This window comes from Trachurus japonicus, chromosome 6 (assembly GCF_045865225.1).
Source record: "Trachurus japonicus isolate A0001 chromosome 6, Traja_1.0".
NCBI lineage: Eukaryota > Metazoa > Chordata > Actinopteri > Carangiformes > Carangidae > Trachurus > Trachurus japonicus.
In genome coordinates this window covers 30,931,098-30,946,370 of record NC_140912.1, presented here as the reverse complement: position 1 = coordinate 30,946,370, position 15,273 = coordinate 30,931,098, and the positions used below count along the sequence as shown (strand labels likewise).

At 41.4% G+C, this 15,273-nt stretch overlaps 4 protein-coding genes across 4 annotated transcripts in view; 3 read left to right on the top strand and 1 right to left on the bottom strand.

The window, feature by feature from the left end:
• LOC146986424 (protein NLRC3-like) overlaps nucleotides 1–15,273 on the bottom strand; it is a 478,141-nt gene that overhangs the window by 128,631 nt on the left and 334,237 nt on the right. The window lies entirely within an intron of this gene.
• The window catches only part of LOC146986438 (protein NLRC3-like), a 110,470-nt gene that overhangs the window by 13,445 nt on the left and 81,752 nt on the right, over nucleotides 1–15,273 (top strand). The gene's annotated exons all lie outside the window — the stretch shown is intronic.
• LOC146986441 (neoverrucotoxin subunit alpha-like) lies at nucleotides 888–1,789 on the top strand. The gene is made up of 2 exons (XM_085780229.1): nucleotides 888–941; nucleotides 1,080–1,789. The coding sequence occupies exons 1-2, from the start codon at nucleotides 929–931 to the stop codon at nucleotides 1,655–1,657; spliced, it is 591 nt and encodes a 196-aa protein (XP_085636355.1). The 5' UTR covers nucleotides 888–928; the 3' UTR covers nucleotides 1,658–1,789.
• On the top strand, nucleotides 3,412–14,402 carry LOC146986440 (cytosolic 5'-nucleotidase 1A-like). The gene is made up of 6 exons (XM_085780630.1): nucleotides 3,412–3,589; nucleotides 4,714–4,824; nucleotides 10,224–10,359; nucleotides 10,463–10,585; nucleotides 11,628–11,758; nucleotides 13,836–14,402. Exons 1-6 carry the CDS (start codon nucleotides 3,554–3,556, stop codon nucleotides 14,073–14,075), a joined length of 777 nt encoding a protein of 258 aa, XP_085636756.1. The 5' UTR covers nucleotides 3,412–3,553; the 3' UTR covers nucleotides 14,076–14,402.

Below are 15,273 nucleotides of genomic sequence, written 5' to 3'. Positions count from 1 at the left end.
CTTTTGACTTTGTATTTTCAAAATGTGGCCAGATAGAACCGTTTTTCCAGAATCTCCAACCCTCTCTGTCTGGACAGATATTGATGATCAATAATCAGCTCAGTCTCTCTGAGATCCTGATCTTGTCCTGATGAGATCTGTTGTTGTGTTGAGGAGACAGTAAATCACAAGTGTGACATCCAGATGTCGTCACTGTCCAGAGGCCTGGAGCTGTCAACCAGAAGAGAGTGAGTGTAGTGAACAGTGTAATAATCAGTGTGTGTGCTGCTCAAAAAAACTCCAGATCAGATGAAGCCACAAAGTTTTGATGGAGCTCAGGACTGGTCCTGAGGACGGCTGCTTTGTTCCACATGATGTGACTGATCTCAGTGAGTCAGTGTGTTGCAGCTGATCTGTGTGAAGAGCAGAGAAGAACAGAGTCATTGATCATGAGATCCTGATCCGTCCTGTCACTGTGATCAGATGGTTTCTATTAGAGCTCCTTCATCCACTCACTGCTGCCGTGGCTGGCTAACAAACGTGTCTTCTCCTGTGCCTTTTCTTGGTGCATTGTGGGGCTGGTGAGATCCACCTGTTGTGTCTTCATCTTATTTGCTGTGACGTGTGTTTTGCAGCTTGAGAGTCAGAGAGTGAAAGTGTGTGTCTCACACTGAAGTGACGTCACATGGAGAAAACACATGATGAAGTGTTTCCTCCTCGTCTCCTCCTGCTCTGTATCATCACTAGATAAAGACTCCAGCTCCTTCTTCTCTGTGCTCAGTGTTCATCCATACATACCAGCCTCCATGTGAACACAGTGATAAAACAGTGTGTGTGTGAGAGCCATGTAATGTCCATGTGTGCATGCTGACAGAGAACGTGCTGCTCTGACCCCCCTCCTCCTTTCAGGGTGCAGCCTGCTGGAGTCCAATTCTTGACACCAGGTCTGATGAGGTGCAAGTGTAAGTGTGTTTTTACTTTGAGCAGCACATTCAACCATCTTCACACTGTCACATCACTGACGTCATGAGTCTTCATCAAACTGTCAATAACTGATCACATGATCAATAACTGCAGCTGTGTCTTGTTCTCTCCATCAGATTCCTGTCGACTCACAATCGACACAAACACAGTGAACACAAACATCAAACTGTCTGACAACAACAGGAAGGCGACACATGTGAAGGAGCATCAATCATATTCTTATCATCCAGACAGATTTGACTGCTGTCCTCAGCTGCTGTGTTCAACTGGTCTGACTGGTCGCTGCTACTGGGAGGTCGAGTGGAGAGGAGAGGTTGAAATATCAGTGAGTTACAGAGGAATCAGCAGGAAAGGAAACAGTAGAGACTGTGTGTTTGGATGGAACGATCAGTCCTGGCGTCTGGACTGCTCTGATGGTCGTTACCACGTCATGCACAATAGCAGAGGGACAGACATCACCTCCTCCTCCTCCTCTTCCTCCTCCTCCTCCTCCTCCTCCTCCTCCTCCTCCTCCTCCTCCTCCTCTGTCTCTAACAGAGTAGCAGTGTATGTGGACTGTCCTGCTGGCTCTCTGTCCTTCTACAGAGTCTCCTCTGACTCACTGATCCACCTCTACACCTTCAACACCACCTTCACTCAACCTCTGTATCCTGGGTTTAGTCTCTGGTCTGGTTCCTCAGTGTCTCTGTGTTGAGTGAATCAGAGTCTCCTCCTGTCACAGAAACCTTCTCACTGTTGAACAGACAGTTCAGTCTCTACACGTCTGTCTCTGTCTCTCACTCACGTTTTCACATTCATGGATAAATCAGTTGATTTTTTAAACTCTTCTCAATGATTCTTGTAAACTTCTTCCTCTTCCTAAGATGGAAGTGTTGATTATTACAGGACAAAAACCACGGTGACTTTTACTCAGCTGCTGATGAAGGACGAGGTCTAATATCACCAAGCTAAAAGTCTCTGAGCTGCCAGCGTCACTGAGGAGAAAAACACATTTTAAACAAATTCACTGTTCATGTTCAACTTTACAGGCTGTTTGTGAGCTGGTCACAGGTAAACAGACACAACAATAAACACAACTGGAAACAAACACAATGTTGTAGAGACGCTGAATATAATGAATTACATGTGATTTATTTTTCTTTGTGGTTTCACTGAATCAAATAAAACAATTTTTAAAAGTAAAAGTTTTATATGTAATGTGCATTTCCTGCAGCACAAAAACCATCAGCTACTAATCCAACCAGCTAATGATTTTTCTGTTACCATGACGCTGAGTTCATAACGTTTGTAGATTTAAATTTATCTTGACTTTTTATGATATATTTCTATACTTATTACCTAACTGCTGTTTCTTGGAAACTGGAGCCAATTAACACTCAGGACTTCATTTTCGTTTATTAGTGACCATTGATTGGTTCATGGATTGTTTGGGATTTGATTGGCCGTGCACGTTCCTGTTTGACGACACATGGTTGTATGGTTTCAATCTGACACAATAAAATACAAAATAAACATGAACTCATGTTGAAGACCATGTTTTTTATTTGGCACGTCTGACTGTAGCAGGAGACAGCAGGTACGAGACAGAGTCGTTTTGGCTGCTGGGCGGAGGGATTTCAAAAGCACAAGTAGTTCCAAGTATTTGTTTGTGTCGTAATGTTACATAATTATCAGTCAGGATCAACAGACAAAGAGGCCAACGAGGGCTGGCCTACACAGGCACCTTATCCCCCAAGGATTCTAGGATGAGTTTACCACAAGTAGTGTGTCTACTTGTTCTGTTATTGGTCAGTGTAGCCTAAACATCAACTTTATATTTTCAATATTTAAACTGTTTCACAATAAAATGTGAATTTATGCAGTATTTATCAGTAATACAGTGAAAATTAGAGGAAATGTGAAAATTTACTTTGCAAGTCCATTTCAGTGTGCGGCCCTAAATTTTCTGCTTGCGTTCCTAAAATTTTAAGTTAGAGGCCACTGTGCTCCTAGTCAAAAAAGTTAGTCTGGAGCCCTGTTCAGTGTGTACCATAGTCTATAAACAGTATAAACTTTGTGTTTTTGCATGTAGCCACTCACCTCAGATCTAGCCTAACTGTGGAACATCCTGGAAAGACATTACAATCAGATCGCAGAGCGCCTAGCTCTCCCCGCCACACAAACAAACACTTTTTTTTCTTGTTGTGATGGTTTTCTAATGTCCAAAATATCTCCAACTGTTTATTTTTGTAAAGAAGACAACTGATTCTCGGAGAAAACGGGCTAGATTTTTTTTCCCCCGGCTGGATGGATGAAGCTCCGACACGAGGTGGCGTGGTGGCGTTCAATTTCACGTTTTCAAGTAGGAGGTCGGGAAAGAGTTCCCAGTTCCGAGTTGTCCTGAACGCAGCATTAAAGCGGTAGGCTACGTCACACACGTCAGAAAAGCGGAAGTGAACTAAAGAGTTGAGTGTTTCTGGGGGAACTTTGACAGACAGTTGCTGCTGCTGCTGCTGCTGCTGTTGCTGTGGTGACGGGGTCGTTGTGTCCGTGAACAGGTAAAGATAAAGAAACTTTAACCTGTCGAGGCCGTGAAGGCGCCGCAGCTGACATGGTTTCCACGGTGCAGAACACGGACGTGAAGCAGGTAAGTTAAGAGAGACTCACCTGGGGCTGAGGCAGGTTATTATGGGCTGTCTCACACCCACAAACACAACGAGAGATCTGAATTTCACACATCTGCAGAAGAACTCCGACAGAAACCAGAGGAGTGAGGCTGTTTATCAGAGTTGTGCACCAGACTCCGTTTAAATAATCATTATTTTAAGTATAATAATGTTTCTTTTTGAAGCAAACATCAATTAAAGCTCATAGTTTGAGACGTGAGTGACTTATGTTCAATTCGGCACAGAAATAAAATCCATGCAGCCACACGTTGCACTAAAATCCAAACTGATTCATCTTGCACAAGTTCCATCAGACCGGGAGAGATTAGATAGAAAGTGATTAAAATATTAAAATATAAATGCATAGATTATATAATGTACGCCGATTTGAGGAGCGGGACCTAATTATTTCTAAACAACCATAATCATTTATTTACCTGTGACACTTCTGTCGCAGATTAGTGACGTAAATGTGAACTTGCACGTTTTCTAGTGGAGATCCGGATCGATGAATAAGAGGCTGAAATTCAGGTCAGTTTCTGCAAAGACTGAGAGAAAACGAAGCAGAATTATATTTTAAGATCTTTATGATTTAGAAAACAGAAGTTAAAATGTTTTATAATGATGTCTAAAAGGTCAGTTTGCTTTTCTGCCCCCTTTCATTCAGAAGTTACATTATTTTTTGTGTCAAACCAAATAGAAGGTCTCTGGTTAAACTCTTTTTATTTTCTTTTTTCAATGAATGAAACAAATAAATAAATAAAAAATCCATGTCCATGCTAGTTCTGTATTTCCAATTTCTGGTACTTTATACTCTACTGCAATTAAACCTAAAAGTCTTGATTTCACCACATTTATCTGATAATATAAAACAAAAATATTATCAGTACATAAGAAACTTGTTTTTATCGACACACAATAATAAAAACAACATATCAACATATTTGATGTGTTTTTGTAGGTCAAGACAAGATGAAACTGTACTGATGCTCATTTCACCTTCACTGTCACATTATGGAATGACTCAATAATCAATATCCAATAATATGATTTACATTTCCTATCACTATACGTATATAACTCATGTCCTGTGTTTCTTCTGCAGAAAGATGCTGATCGTGCGGTGGTCGTTGCCGTGACGTCTCGGTCGGTGTTCGAAGGTGGAGCCGATGGTGAAGAGGCGTACGAAGAGGGCGTGGCCTTCCCGCTGCTGCAGGTGTGTGGAGGAGTTAATGTGTTTATTTCATCATCGATCTCACTGCTGTTCAACTATTTAATACAACAGCATCTATGAACTGTCAGATTTTCACTCAGCTGAAGTGAAACTGAACTCGTTGCACAATGAAAACTGTCTCTTTTTTCAGCAATATGATGATTAAACACTTTACATTCATAGAAAAACATCAAATAAATACAACTCTCCAACTCTAAACTCACACTCTGAGTCAAGCAGCTTCTCAGACAGAACTAAATCCAGATGATCAAGAAGAAATAAGATTTGAAGAGACGTTCCCAGATGTTGCTTCACTCCTCTTCCTACTTCCTGTCTGTTTTAAATTTTAGACGTTTCACAAGAGCCTCAACACTATCTATCTATCTATCTATCTATCTATCTATCTATCTATCTATCTATCTATCTATCTATCTATCTATCTATCTATCTATCTATCTATCGATCTATCTATCTATCTATCTATCTATCGTTCTATCTATCTATCGTTCTATCTATCTATCGTTCTATCTATCTATCGTTCTATCTATCGTTCTATCTATCGTTCTATCTATCGTTCTATCGTTCTATCTATCGTTCTATCTATCGTTCTATCTATCGTTCTATCTATCGTTCTATGTATCTATCTATCTATCTGTCTATCGTTCTATCTACCTATCTGTCGTTCTATCTATCTATCGTTCTTTCTATCTATCTATCTATCTATCTATCTATCTATCTATCTATCTATCTATCTATCTATCTATCTATCTATCTATCTATCGTTCTATCTATCGTTCTATCTATCGTTCTATCTATCGTTCTATGTATCTATCTATCTATCTGTCTATCGTTCTATCTACCTATCTGTCGTTCTATCTATCTATTTATCGTTCTATCTATCTATCTATCTATCTATCTATCTATCTATCTATCTATCTATCTATCTATCTATCTATCTATCTATCTATCTATCATCGTTCTATCTATCTATCGTTCTATCTATCTATCTATCTATCTATCATCGTTCTATCTATCTGTCTATCTATCTGTCTATCTATCTATCTATCTATCTATCTATCTATCTATCTATCTATCTATCTATCTATCTATCTATCTATCTATCTATCTATCTATCTCTCTCTACCTTCTTCACCTCCTCCTTCAGGTTGAACTATGATATAAACTCAGTGACACGTCGATGTGAACGTGAGGCGTCAGCTGCTTCTCCGAGGAGCAGGAGGTGAACGATTTAAACCTTCACTGAGTCGTCTGAGGTTTCTCATTACAGACGACAAGCGCATAAAAATAGACGAGACCTGGAAAACACTGAGCAGCACATGTAATAACCAAGTAGCCTCCACTTCTCTTTATATACAGATAAGAGAGAGTTTTCACTAGAGACGGAGAAACTGCAGCGTCATACAGACCGTGTACTGGTGACGCCTCAGTTTGTCCATAAATGATGAATATTATTATTGGTTTGTGAGCTGTGGTATCAAGATATGAACTTTGTTGACAAGAATAGATAATCAATCTTATCTCCAGAATATTTGTATCCACTAATTTTATTCTAGAAATGTTACAACTATAAATATTATAATTTTTTTCCCTAAAAAAATATTTTATAATAATAATATAATAGTTCTATCTATCGTTCTATATTAAGCGTATAGCGTTAGTTCTGGCAGGCCATGACGTCAAGCTCTAATCAGCACAGCGTAACTGTCTTCACCTGTGCAGGTCAGCTGATGGCTCAGCTGACTCCCCTATTGGGGAACTGCATTCAGGGCGCGCTGTTTAAACTGCTGTAGCCCGACGTCACCTCCCTTGCTGCTGCTGCTTCCTCTGCCGGCTTTTTTGCAACCCACCTCCGCCCCAGCTCCTCCTGTCATTATATCTTGTTGGTTGCTCTGCTCTGTCTGGGTTTTCTTTGCTGCTGCGCTCCCTGCTTATGCCGTTCATGATGGCTCGTGAAGGGCAGGAAGGTGCTCTTCCTGCCTCAGGCTTTCCACGCAAGCGCGTGGAAGAGCAGGGGGTCCCAGAACAGTACCATACCGCCAAATTAAACTGTGCAAGTAAATAAATATTATTTTGACATAGTGGTCCTGACAGAACTATCGTTCTATCTATCGTTCTATCTATCGTTCTATGTATCTATCTATCTATCTGTCTATCGTTCTATCTACCTATCTGTCGTTCTATCTATCTATCGTTCTTTCTATCTATTTATCTATCTATCTATCTATCTATCTATCTATCTATCTATCTATCTATCTATCTATCTATCTATCTATCTATCTATCTATCTATCTATCTATCTATCTATCTATCTATCTATCTATCGTTCTATCGTTCTATCGTTCTATCTATCGTTCTATCTATCGTTCTATCTATCGTTCTATGTATCTATCTATCTATCTGTCTATCGTTCTATCTACCTATCTGTCGTTCTATCTATCTATTTATCGTTCTTTCTATCTATCTATCTATCTATCTATCTATCTATCTATCTATCTATCTATCTATCTATCTATCTATCTATCTATCTATCTATCTATCTATCTATCATCGTTCTATCTATCTATCGTTCTATCTATCTATCTATCTATCTATCATCGTTCTATCTATCTGTCTATCTATCTGTCTATCTATCTGTCTATCTATCTATCTATCTATCTATCTATCTATCTATCTATCTATCTAACAGTATCTATCTATCTATCTATCTATCTATCTATCTATCTATCTATCCGTCTATCTATCTATCTGTCTGTCTGTCTGTCTGTCTGTCTGTCTGTCTGTCTGTCTGTCTGTCTATCTATCTATCGTTCTATCTATCTATCTATCTATCTATCTATCTATCTATCTATCTATCTATCTATCTATCTATCTATCTATCTATCTATCTATCTCTCTCTTCCTTCTTCACCTCCTCCTTCAGGTTGAACTATGATATAAACTCAGTGACACGTCGATGTGAACGTGAGGCGTCAGCTGCTTCTCCGAGGAGCAGGAGGTGAACGATTTAAACCTTCACTGAGTCGTCTGAGGTTTCTCATTACAGACGACAAGCGCATAAAAATAGACGAGACCTGGAAAACACTGAGCAGCACATGTAATAACCAAGTAGCCTCCACTTCTCTTTATATACAGATAAGAGAGAGTTTTCACTAGAGACGGAGAAACTGCAGCGTCATACAGACCGTGTACTGGTGACGCCTCAGTTTGTCCATAAATGATGAATATTATTATTGGTTTGTGAGCTGTGGTATCAAGATATGAACTTTGTTGACAAGAATAAATAATCAATTTTATCTCCAGAATATTTGTATCCGCTAATTTTATTCTAGAAATGTTACAACTATAAATATTATAATTTTTCCCCTAAAAAAAGTATTTTAATAAAAAAGAAAAACTCTTTAAAATACAAAGTACAACTACATTATTCCTGAAACACTACGACTTTGTCCTTGAATTACAGCCGCATTATTTCTGAAATTCTGGGATTTTATTCCTTCATTTCTTTTGTTTATCCTTTAATTATGAATTTATTCTTGTGACTTTGTTCAGGAAATGTTACGACTCCAGAAATACAACTTTATTCCTCAGATATTTTAACTTCCTCCTTTTAAATTGTATTTTTTCAGCATAAAATACTACGACTTTATTCTCAAAGTACAACTACATTATCTCAAAATATTAAAGTTATTCTGGGAATGTTTTATTTTATTTTATTTTTATGTTTTTGTATTTTATTGAAATACCACAGTATTTATTATACATGATGTATTTTAACCCTCCTGTTGTCTTTCTGGTTTCAAATTGAACCAATCTGTTCCCTCCCTCCATCTTTCTTTCCTTCCTTCTTTCCACAATCCTTTTTCCTTTCCTTTTTTCTGTCCTTCCTTCCTCCCTTCTTTCCCTTCATCCATCCATCTCCTCCCTTCTTTGACCTAATCTGTTCCCTCCCTCCATCTTTTTTTCCTTCCTTCCTTTTTCCCTTCCCTTTTCCTTCCCTCCTTCCTTCCTTCCTTCCTTCTTTCCCTTCGTCCTCATTTCTTCCTTCCTTTTTGACCCAATCTGTTCCCTTCCTCCATCTATCTTTCTTTCATTTTTCCCTTCCTTCTTTCCTCCCTTCTTTCCCTTCATCCATCCATCTCCTCCCTTCTTTGACCTAATCTGTTCCCTCCCTCCATCTTTTTTTCCTTCCTTCCTTTTTCCCTTCCCTTTTCCTTCCTTCCTTCCTTCCTTCCTTCCTTCCTTCCTTCCTTCCTTCCTTCCTTCCTTCCTTCTTTCCCTTTGTCCTCATTTCTTCCTTCCTTTTTGACCCAATTGACCCAATCTGTTCCCTTCCTCCATCTATCTTTCTTTCATTTTTCCGCCCTTCCTTCCTCCCTTCTTTCCCTTCATCCATCCATCTCCACCCTTCTTTGACCTAATGTGTTCCCTCCATCTTTTTTTCCTTCCTTCCTTTTTCCCTTCCCTTTTCCTTCCCTCCTTCCTTCCTTCCTTCCTTCCTTCCTTCCTTTCTTCCTTCCTTCCTTCTTTCCCTTCATCCTCATTTCTTTTTGACCCAATTGACCCAATCTGTTCCCTTCCTCCATCTATCTTTCTTTCATTTTTCCGTCCTTCCTTCCTCCATTCTTTCCCTTCATCCATCCATCTCCTCCCTTCTTTGACCTATGGTAATCTGTTCCCTCCCTCCATCTTTTTTCCTTCCTTCCTTTTTCCCTTCCCTCCTTCCTTCCTTCCTTCTTTCCCTTCATCCTCATTTCTTTTTGACCCAATTGACCCAATCTGTTCCCTTCCTCCATCTATCTTTCTTTCATTTTTCCGTCCTTCCTTCCTCCCTTCTTTCTCTTCATCCATCCATCTCATCCCTTCTTTGACCTACGGTAATCTGTTCCCTCCCTCCATCTTTTTTTCCTTCCTTCCTTTTTCCCTTCCCTTTTCCTTCCTTCCTTCCATCCTTTTTCCCTTCCCTTTTCCTTCCCTCCTTCCTTCCTTCCTTCCTTCTTTCCCTACGTCCTCATTTCTTCCTTCCTTTTTGACCCAATTGACCCAATCTGTTCCCTTCCTCCATCTATCTTTCTTTAAATTTTTCCCTTCCTTCTTTCCTCCCATCTTTCCCTTCGTCCTTCCTTCCTTGACCCAGTAGGACAACAGGAGGTTATAAGCACCACCACATTGTAACAATCACAGTCGAATAAATAACGAGTCAATAAATAGATAAATAACCAAAATTCCTCAGTTTCTGAAGTTGATCTCACCGAATCTCACCTAAATTTCACCAAATGTGAATTAATCCGCCACAGAAAATAGTCCCCGACAACAGAGGGAACAATGTGTGAGCTGTTGTTTTGAAGACGACACATGAAGGGCTGGACTTTGTTTCCCATCAGGCTCTGCAGAGAGTGAATCAGCGTCTGCTGGAGGCGAATCCCACGGAGACGCTGCTGTTTGACGTCGTCATGGTGACCACTGATGCGCAGCAGCAGCAGCAGAGCTCCCGCATCATCAGCAGCACCAGACGCTACGGTAATTTAACTTTTTAAGAGTTTATCCGATCAGTGACGGGTCAGTGTTCACTTCCTGTTGTGACATCATCGTCATCGTCATGGTCACCGTCGCTCTGCTGCAGGTCTGGACGTCGGCAGCTTCTGTTTCTCGGCTGAGGAGGATTTCACCGACTGTTTGCTGGACAACAACGTGCAGCTGTTCCTGACGACGGACAGAGACGAGGCGTCGCAGGCGTCGCAGAAAGGTGAGGAGGCTTCGTCTCTTCTTCATCACCACGACAACGTCACCACGACGACGCCACGTTTTCACAGCAGGATGATTAAAACTTAAAATATGATGAAGTTTCCCTCCATTGCTAACATATTGGTAATGGATTGATCGTGTATCGGGCTGCAACTAATGATTATTTTTGTCATCGATTAATCTGTTGATTATTTAAACGATTAATCGATTAGTTGTTTGGTCAATAAAATGTTAAAAAATGCCAAATCAGTGTTTCCCAAACCACAAGACGACGTCCTCAAATGTCTTGTTTTCTTCACAAACCAAAGAGAGACTCAGTTTATTGTTTGTTATTGTCATAAAGGAACAAAGAAAGCAGAAATATTCACATTTAAGAAGCTGAAATCAAAGAATTTGGACTTTTTTTCTCTTAAAGGGACAGTTCAACATTTTGGCAAATTGGCCCATTGCCATAATCCCTTATTAGCAGTAGGTTTGTTACCTTTAATTGTCAGTGCAGAGTTGTTTTCGAGGCAAATGCAAAACCACGGATGCACGTTGCCTTCAGGGACAGTTTTTCACCAAGCAGTCTCTGCATTTACTTCTAAAACAACTCTGTCTGGTAACGTTGTGTTATTATCTCATAGCGTGGTGAATGTGCAGGTCACAACTTGTCCACCAGAGCGTTGTGGAGTTGTTGGATTGTGTATTTGATGAGTTTGATGAGGGAAACCAAGAAATCCCATGAGCCTCCGTAGTGTAGCTCTGAGCAGCTCACGGCTCTGCTCCGCCGTTCTGAAAACAGCTTGCACCGACAATTAAAGGTAACGAACCTACTGATATGACTATAGGGATTATGGCAATGGGCCAATTTGCCAAAATGTTGGACTATCCCTTTAAAAAAACTACCCATCCGATTATTCGATTATCAAAACAGTTGATGATTAATTTAATAATCAATTATTGTTTGATTAGTTGATTCGTTGTTGCAGCTCTAATCATGTATTGACGGTGTATTGGTGAGTGTGGTGTCAGAAGGTGAATCCTCCTTGTCCTCGGTCCAGGCGTCCTCTCGGCGCTGTTGGACCAGCAGACGGCTTCCTGTTCGTCTGAGCAGCTCAGAGTTTTATTCTGTGGCGACGCCGTCGTCCGGCCCGACGTCAGCCCGGCGTCGGCATGTCAACGGGCCGCTCAGGTAGCTACTCGCTTCCGCCGCCGCCAGCTGCCTCTTTCATCAGCTCTTGTTAACCTTTCCCATATTCCATGTTATAAACTGTTTGCATACAGTATAAACTTGTCTGTATACGACATCTACTGCCTGTCCTGGGGGAGGGATCCCTCCTCTGTTGCTCACTCTGAGGTTTCTCCAGTTTTTCCCTTTTAAAGGACAATTCCAGGCGAATTCAACTCAGGGGTGTATGTTCCTATCATTTTAGGTCTAAAAGAAGGAATCTGAAGATTTTCAGTTTAGTTGCTCCTGTTTTGTGGTAGATGTGTCTGTCCCCGCATCGCCACGGCAGCAATGAATGGGAGCGGATGCAAGTTTCACTGCTTAGGCTGTTTACATCCCTCAAAGCCGCAATTCTTTTCCACAGACAGCGTCAGATGGCGACTCAAACATGCACCGAGAAGTTTATTTACTTCAAGCAAGCCGACATGTTTGTAAAACTACGTAGATCTAATTCAAAATCTGGCGGAGTCGAGACCCAAGTTGATGCGCTCGGTGTGTTCAGGTGCAGTGGGAAACTCCCGTTTGTGTCATAAACACAGGAATATCAACTCTTGACTTGCTTCAAGTAAAAAAAACTTATCAGCGCATGTTTGAGTAGCCACCTGATGCTGTCTGTGGAAAAAAATGTACACTTGAAGTTTCTTTTACTTGAAGCAAGTCAAGAGTTGATATTCCTGTGTTTATGACACAAACGGTAGCTTTCCCACTGCACCTGAACACACCGAGCACATCAACTTGGGTCTCGCGCGAGACTCCGGGAGACTTTGAATTAGATCTAGTTTTACAAACATGTCGGCTTGCTTGAAGTAAATAAACTTCCCGGTGCATGTTTGAGTCGCCATCTGACGCTGTCTGTGGGAAAAAATTGCGGCTTTGAGGGATGTAAACAGCCTAAACAGCAGAACTTACATCCGCTCCCATTCATCGCTGCCGTGGCGATGCGGGGACAGACACAACTACCACAAAACAGGAGCAACTAAACTGAAAATCTTCAGATTCCTTCTTTAATGCCCTGTACACACTGTGTGATTTTGGCCGTCGCAGACGAAAGACGGCCGATCGTAGGAGAATCGTGGCGAAATCTTTGGTCGTAGCTCTAAATCGGCCGTCTTACGTCGCACAGTGAGACAGGTTCTACGACGGCCGTTGTCAGCGTCTTGCGACCAAAGACGATCTGCGATTAAATTCTGACAGTGTCAGAAAACTGCTACGACCTACGTCTACTAATCAGCTGATGGACGTCTATCAGTGGCGCAGGTGACAGGGACGAGCACTGATTTTCGAGTAAATAGAATCTCAATAGAATCGAATAGTTTATCTTGACTGGAGAGGTATTCCTTTTTACTGTCGCAGAAAGAGGAGGAACATGGACAGACTCATACAGCCATCAGAAAAGTTGTGTGTGAAACTCTGTCCAAAAAAAAAAAAAAACCCATGTGCGGACTATGATGAGAAGTGGTCGCCTACCGGAGAATATTGACGTGTTTACGCCGGGAGAGGTGACTTCGTCCTCGTTTAGATGTGCTCTCATTACGTGACGGTACTGCTGTGATGTTCTCTGCCAATACAGGCCGTGATTTCATTTTTAAATAATGGACGACTGGCGGTAGCCTACTGCTCCACTGGTGCCGGTGACTTGTGTTTGTGTGTGAAGAGGGAGAGAGGGAGAGAGGGAGGAAGAGGGGGGGGGGGGGGGGGGCGACCTGCGATTCAGTAGAACGATCATCGTACAGCAAAGATTGTAAATTCCACGTCGCATAGTGTGTCATGCAACAGTCTTATAAGACTGCTAAAATCGCACAGTGTGTAGAGGGCATTAGACCTAAAATGTTAGGAAAAAATTGTCCTTTAAAAGGGTTTTCCATGGAGTTTTTCCTCAGTGGATGTGAGGGTCAAAGGACAGAGGATGTTGTTATGATGGAATGTGAAGCCCTTTGAGACAAACTGTTTATAAAAACGGGCGATACAAATAAAACGGCCTTGTCTGGTCGTCCTCTGCTCTGACCTGGAGGTTGCGTTCACTGTCTCTCTCCTTTTGCAGAGTTTGTCGGCTCGGCTCGGTGAGATGCGGCGGAGGTTCGGCATGGTCGACAGCCCGCTCAGCTTCGTCATGGTGACGGCGCGCGGCGGCAGAGAGAGCTGCTGCGCCGCGCTGAGGACGCTGCGGTCTCGGGGCGTCGGGCCGGACGAGGCGTACTGTCTGGCCGGGGCCCCGAGGGGCCCCATGCTGTCGCTGGTCAGACCTCATTTCCTGCTCAGCGACGGCAGCCTGGAGGAGTGATGACATCACAACGTCGCATGACCTCACAAAGAAACGTTCACTGTGTCTTTAAGAGAAAGTTCAGATCGTCAGTCTGACTGAAGGTCAAAGGTTCAACCTCAGAGTTTCTGTTTATTGTTCATGATGAGGTCACTGATCGATGACCTCACGTCTGAACTCAATGCTGTTTGACTCTGATTCACTTTCACTGTTCGTCTATTGATTGGTGATTGGGCTATTGATGAGTTCAGGTCTGATCAGGTTATGATCGGTGTTTGGTTTAAGAGAGAATTAACTCTGAACTCAGAAGATTTTAGGTTAAAGCTTTAGGAAAATCAAATAATTGATTATTATTATCGACGTTTTAGTGTGAAGGATGTCACACACAGATGGTTAAACCCAAACTGTTACATTTGTTTCTGTCGTTTGTTGCAGAGAGATTAGAGATTATGTATTTTATACATGAATAAAATATTAAAAACAGCATTTGTGTCTGTTGGTTTGGTGTCTCGTTTTGACCAGTGGGGGGCATCATAGGCTTAACTTAGGTTAAACATTGAGGGGGTTAAGATCTCTGACCACATGAGGATTTTTTTTTACATGTCACTTTGTATCAATGACAAGAGGTGGTGTGATATGTTCATACAGCCTATGTGGGAATGCCAAAATAAAGAGGTAGATTAACCTTTTCCTTTTATCAATGTAAAGACCAAATGTGCCTGAGATCAGTTTTCAGATCAGATAAATCCTACCAGCACATTCACTTTGTGGCGTCCTCCTCTAGCTTTACCTCCTACCAGCAAACTAGCAACCAGCCACACATCAGCAGATTACTAAAAATAGAGGAGGAAAAGACGAGATGCAGAGCTAACTTGGAGCTAACGTCCGGAGAGATGGGGCTATTTTTTTCACAGTGGGGCTATTTGATTAGATGATATTTCTGGTTGAATAAAAACTACATGAAATTGATTGCATATTCCTCCTTCATATTGTCTTTATTGGTAACCGTTTTATAAAAGCAACACATAAGCAATATATCAATATTGCTTAATTATTTCACATCAAATTATTTACAGGACAGAGATTAATACAGTTTAACTAGAAAATTTCCTCTCGGGAAATTTTGAATGGGCCGTGGGGCTACTGCCGGTTGTGCCATCTCTGTCAACATGGGAATCAAACCCACGATCTTAAGCGCAAGACAGAGCTGATCAGACAG

Coding starts and splice junctions, on each gene's coding strand:
- LOC146986440 (XM_085780630.1), top strand. CDS start 3,554: ATGGTTTCCACGGTGCAGAACACGGACGTGAAGCAG. Junction 4,825..10,223: donor TGGCCTTCCCGCTGCTGCAG/GTGTGTGGAGGA, acceptor GTTTCCCATCAG/GCTCTGCAGAGAGTGAATCA. Junction 10,360..10,462: donor CAGCAGCACCAGACGCTACG/GTAATTTAACTT, acceptor GCTCTGCTGCAG/GTCTGGACGTCGGCAGCTTC.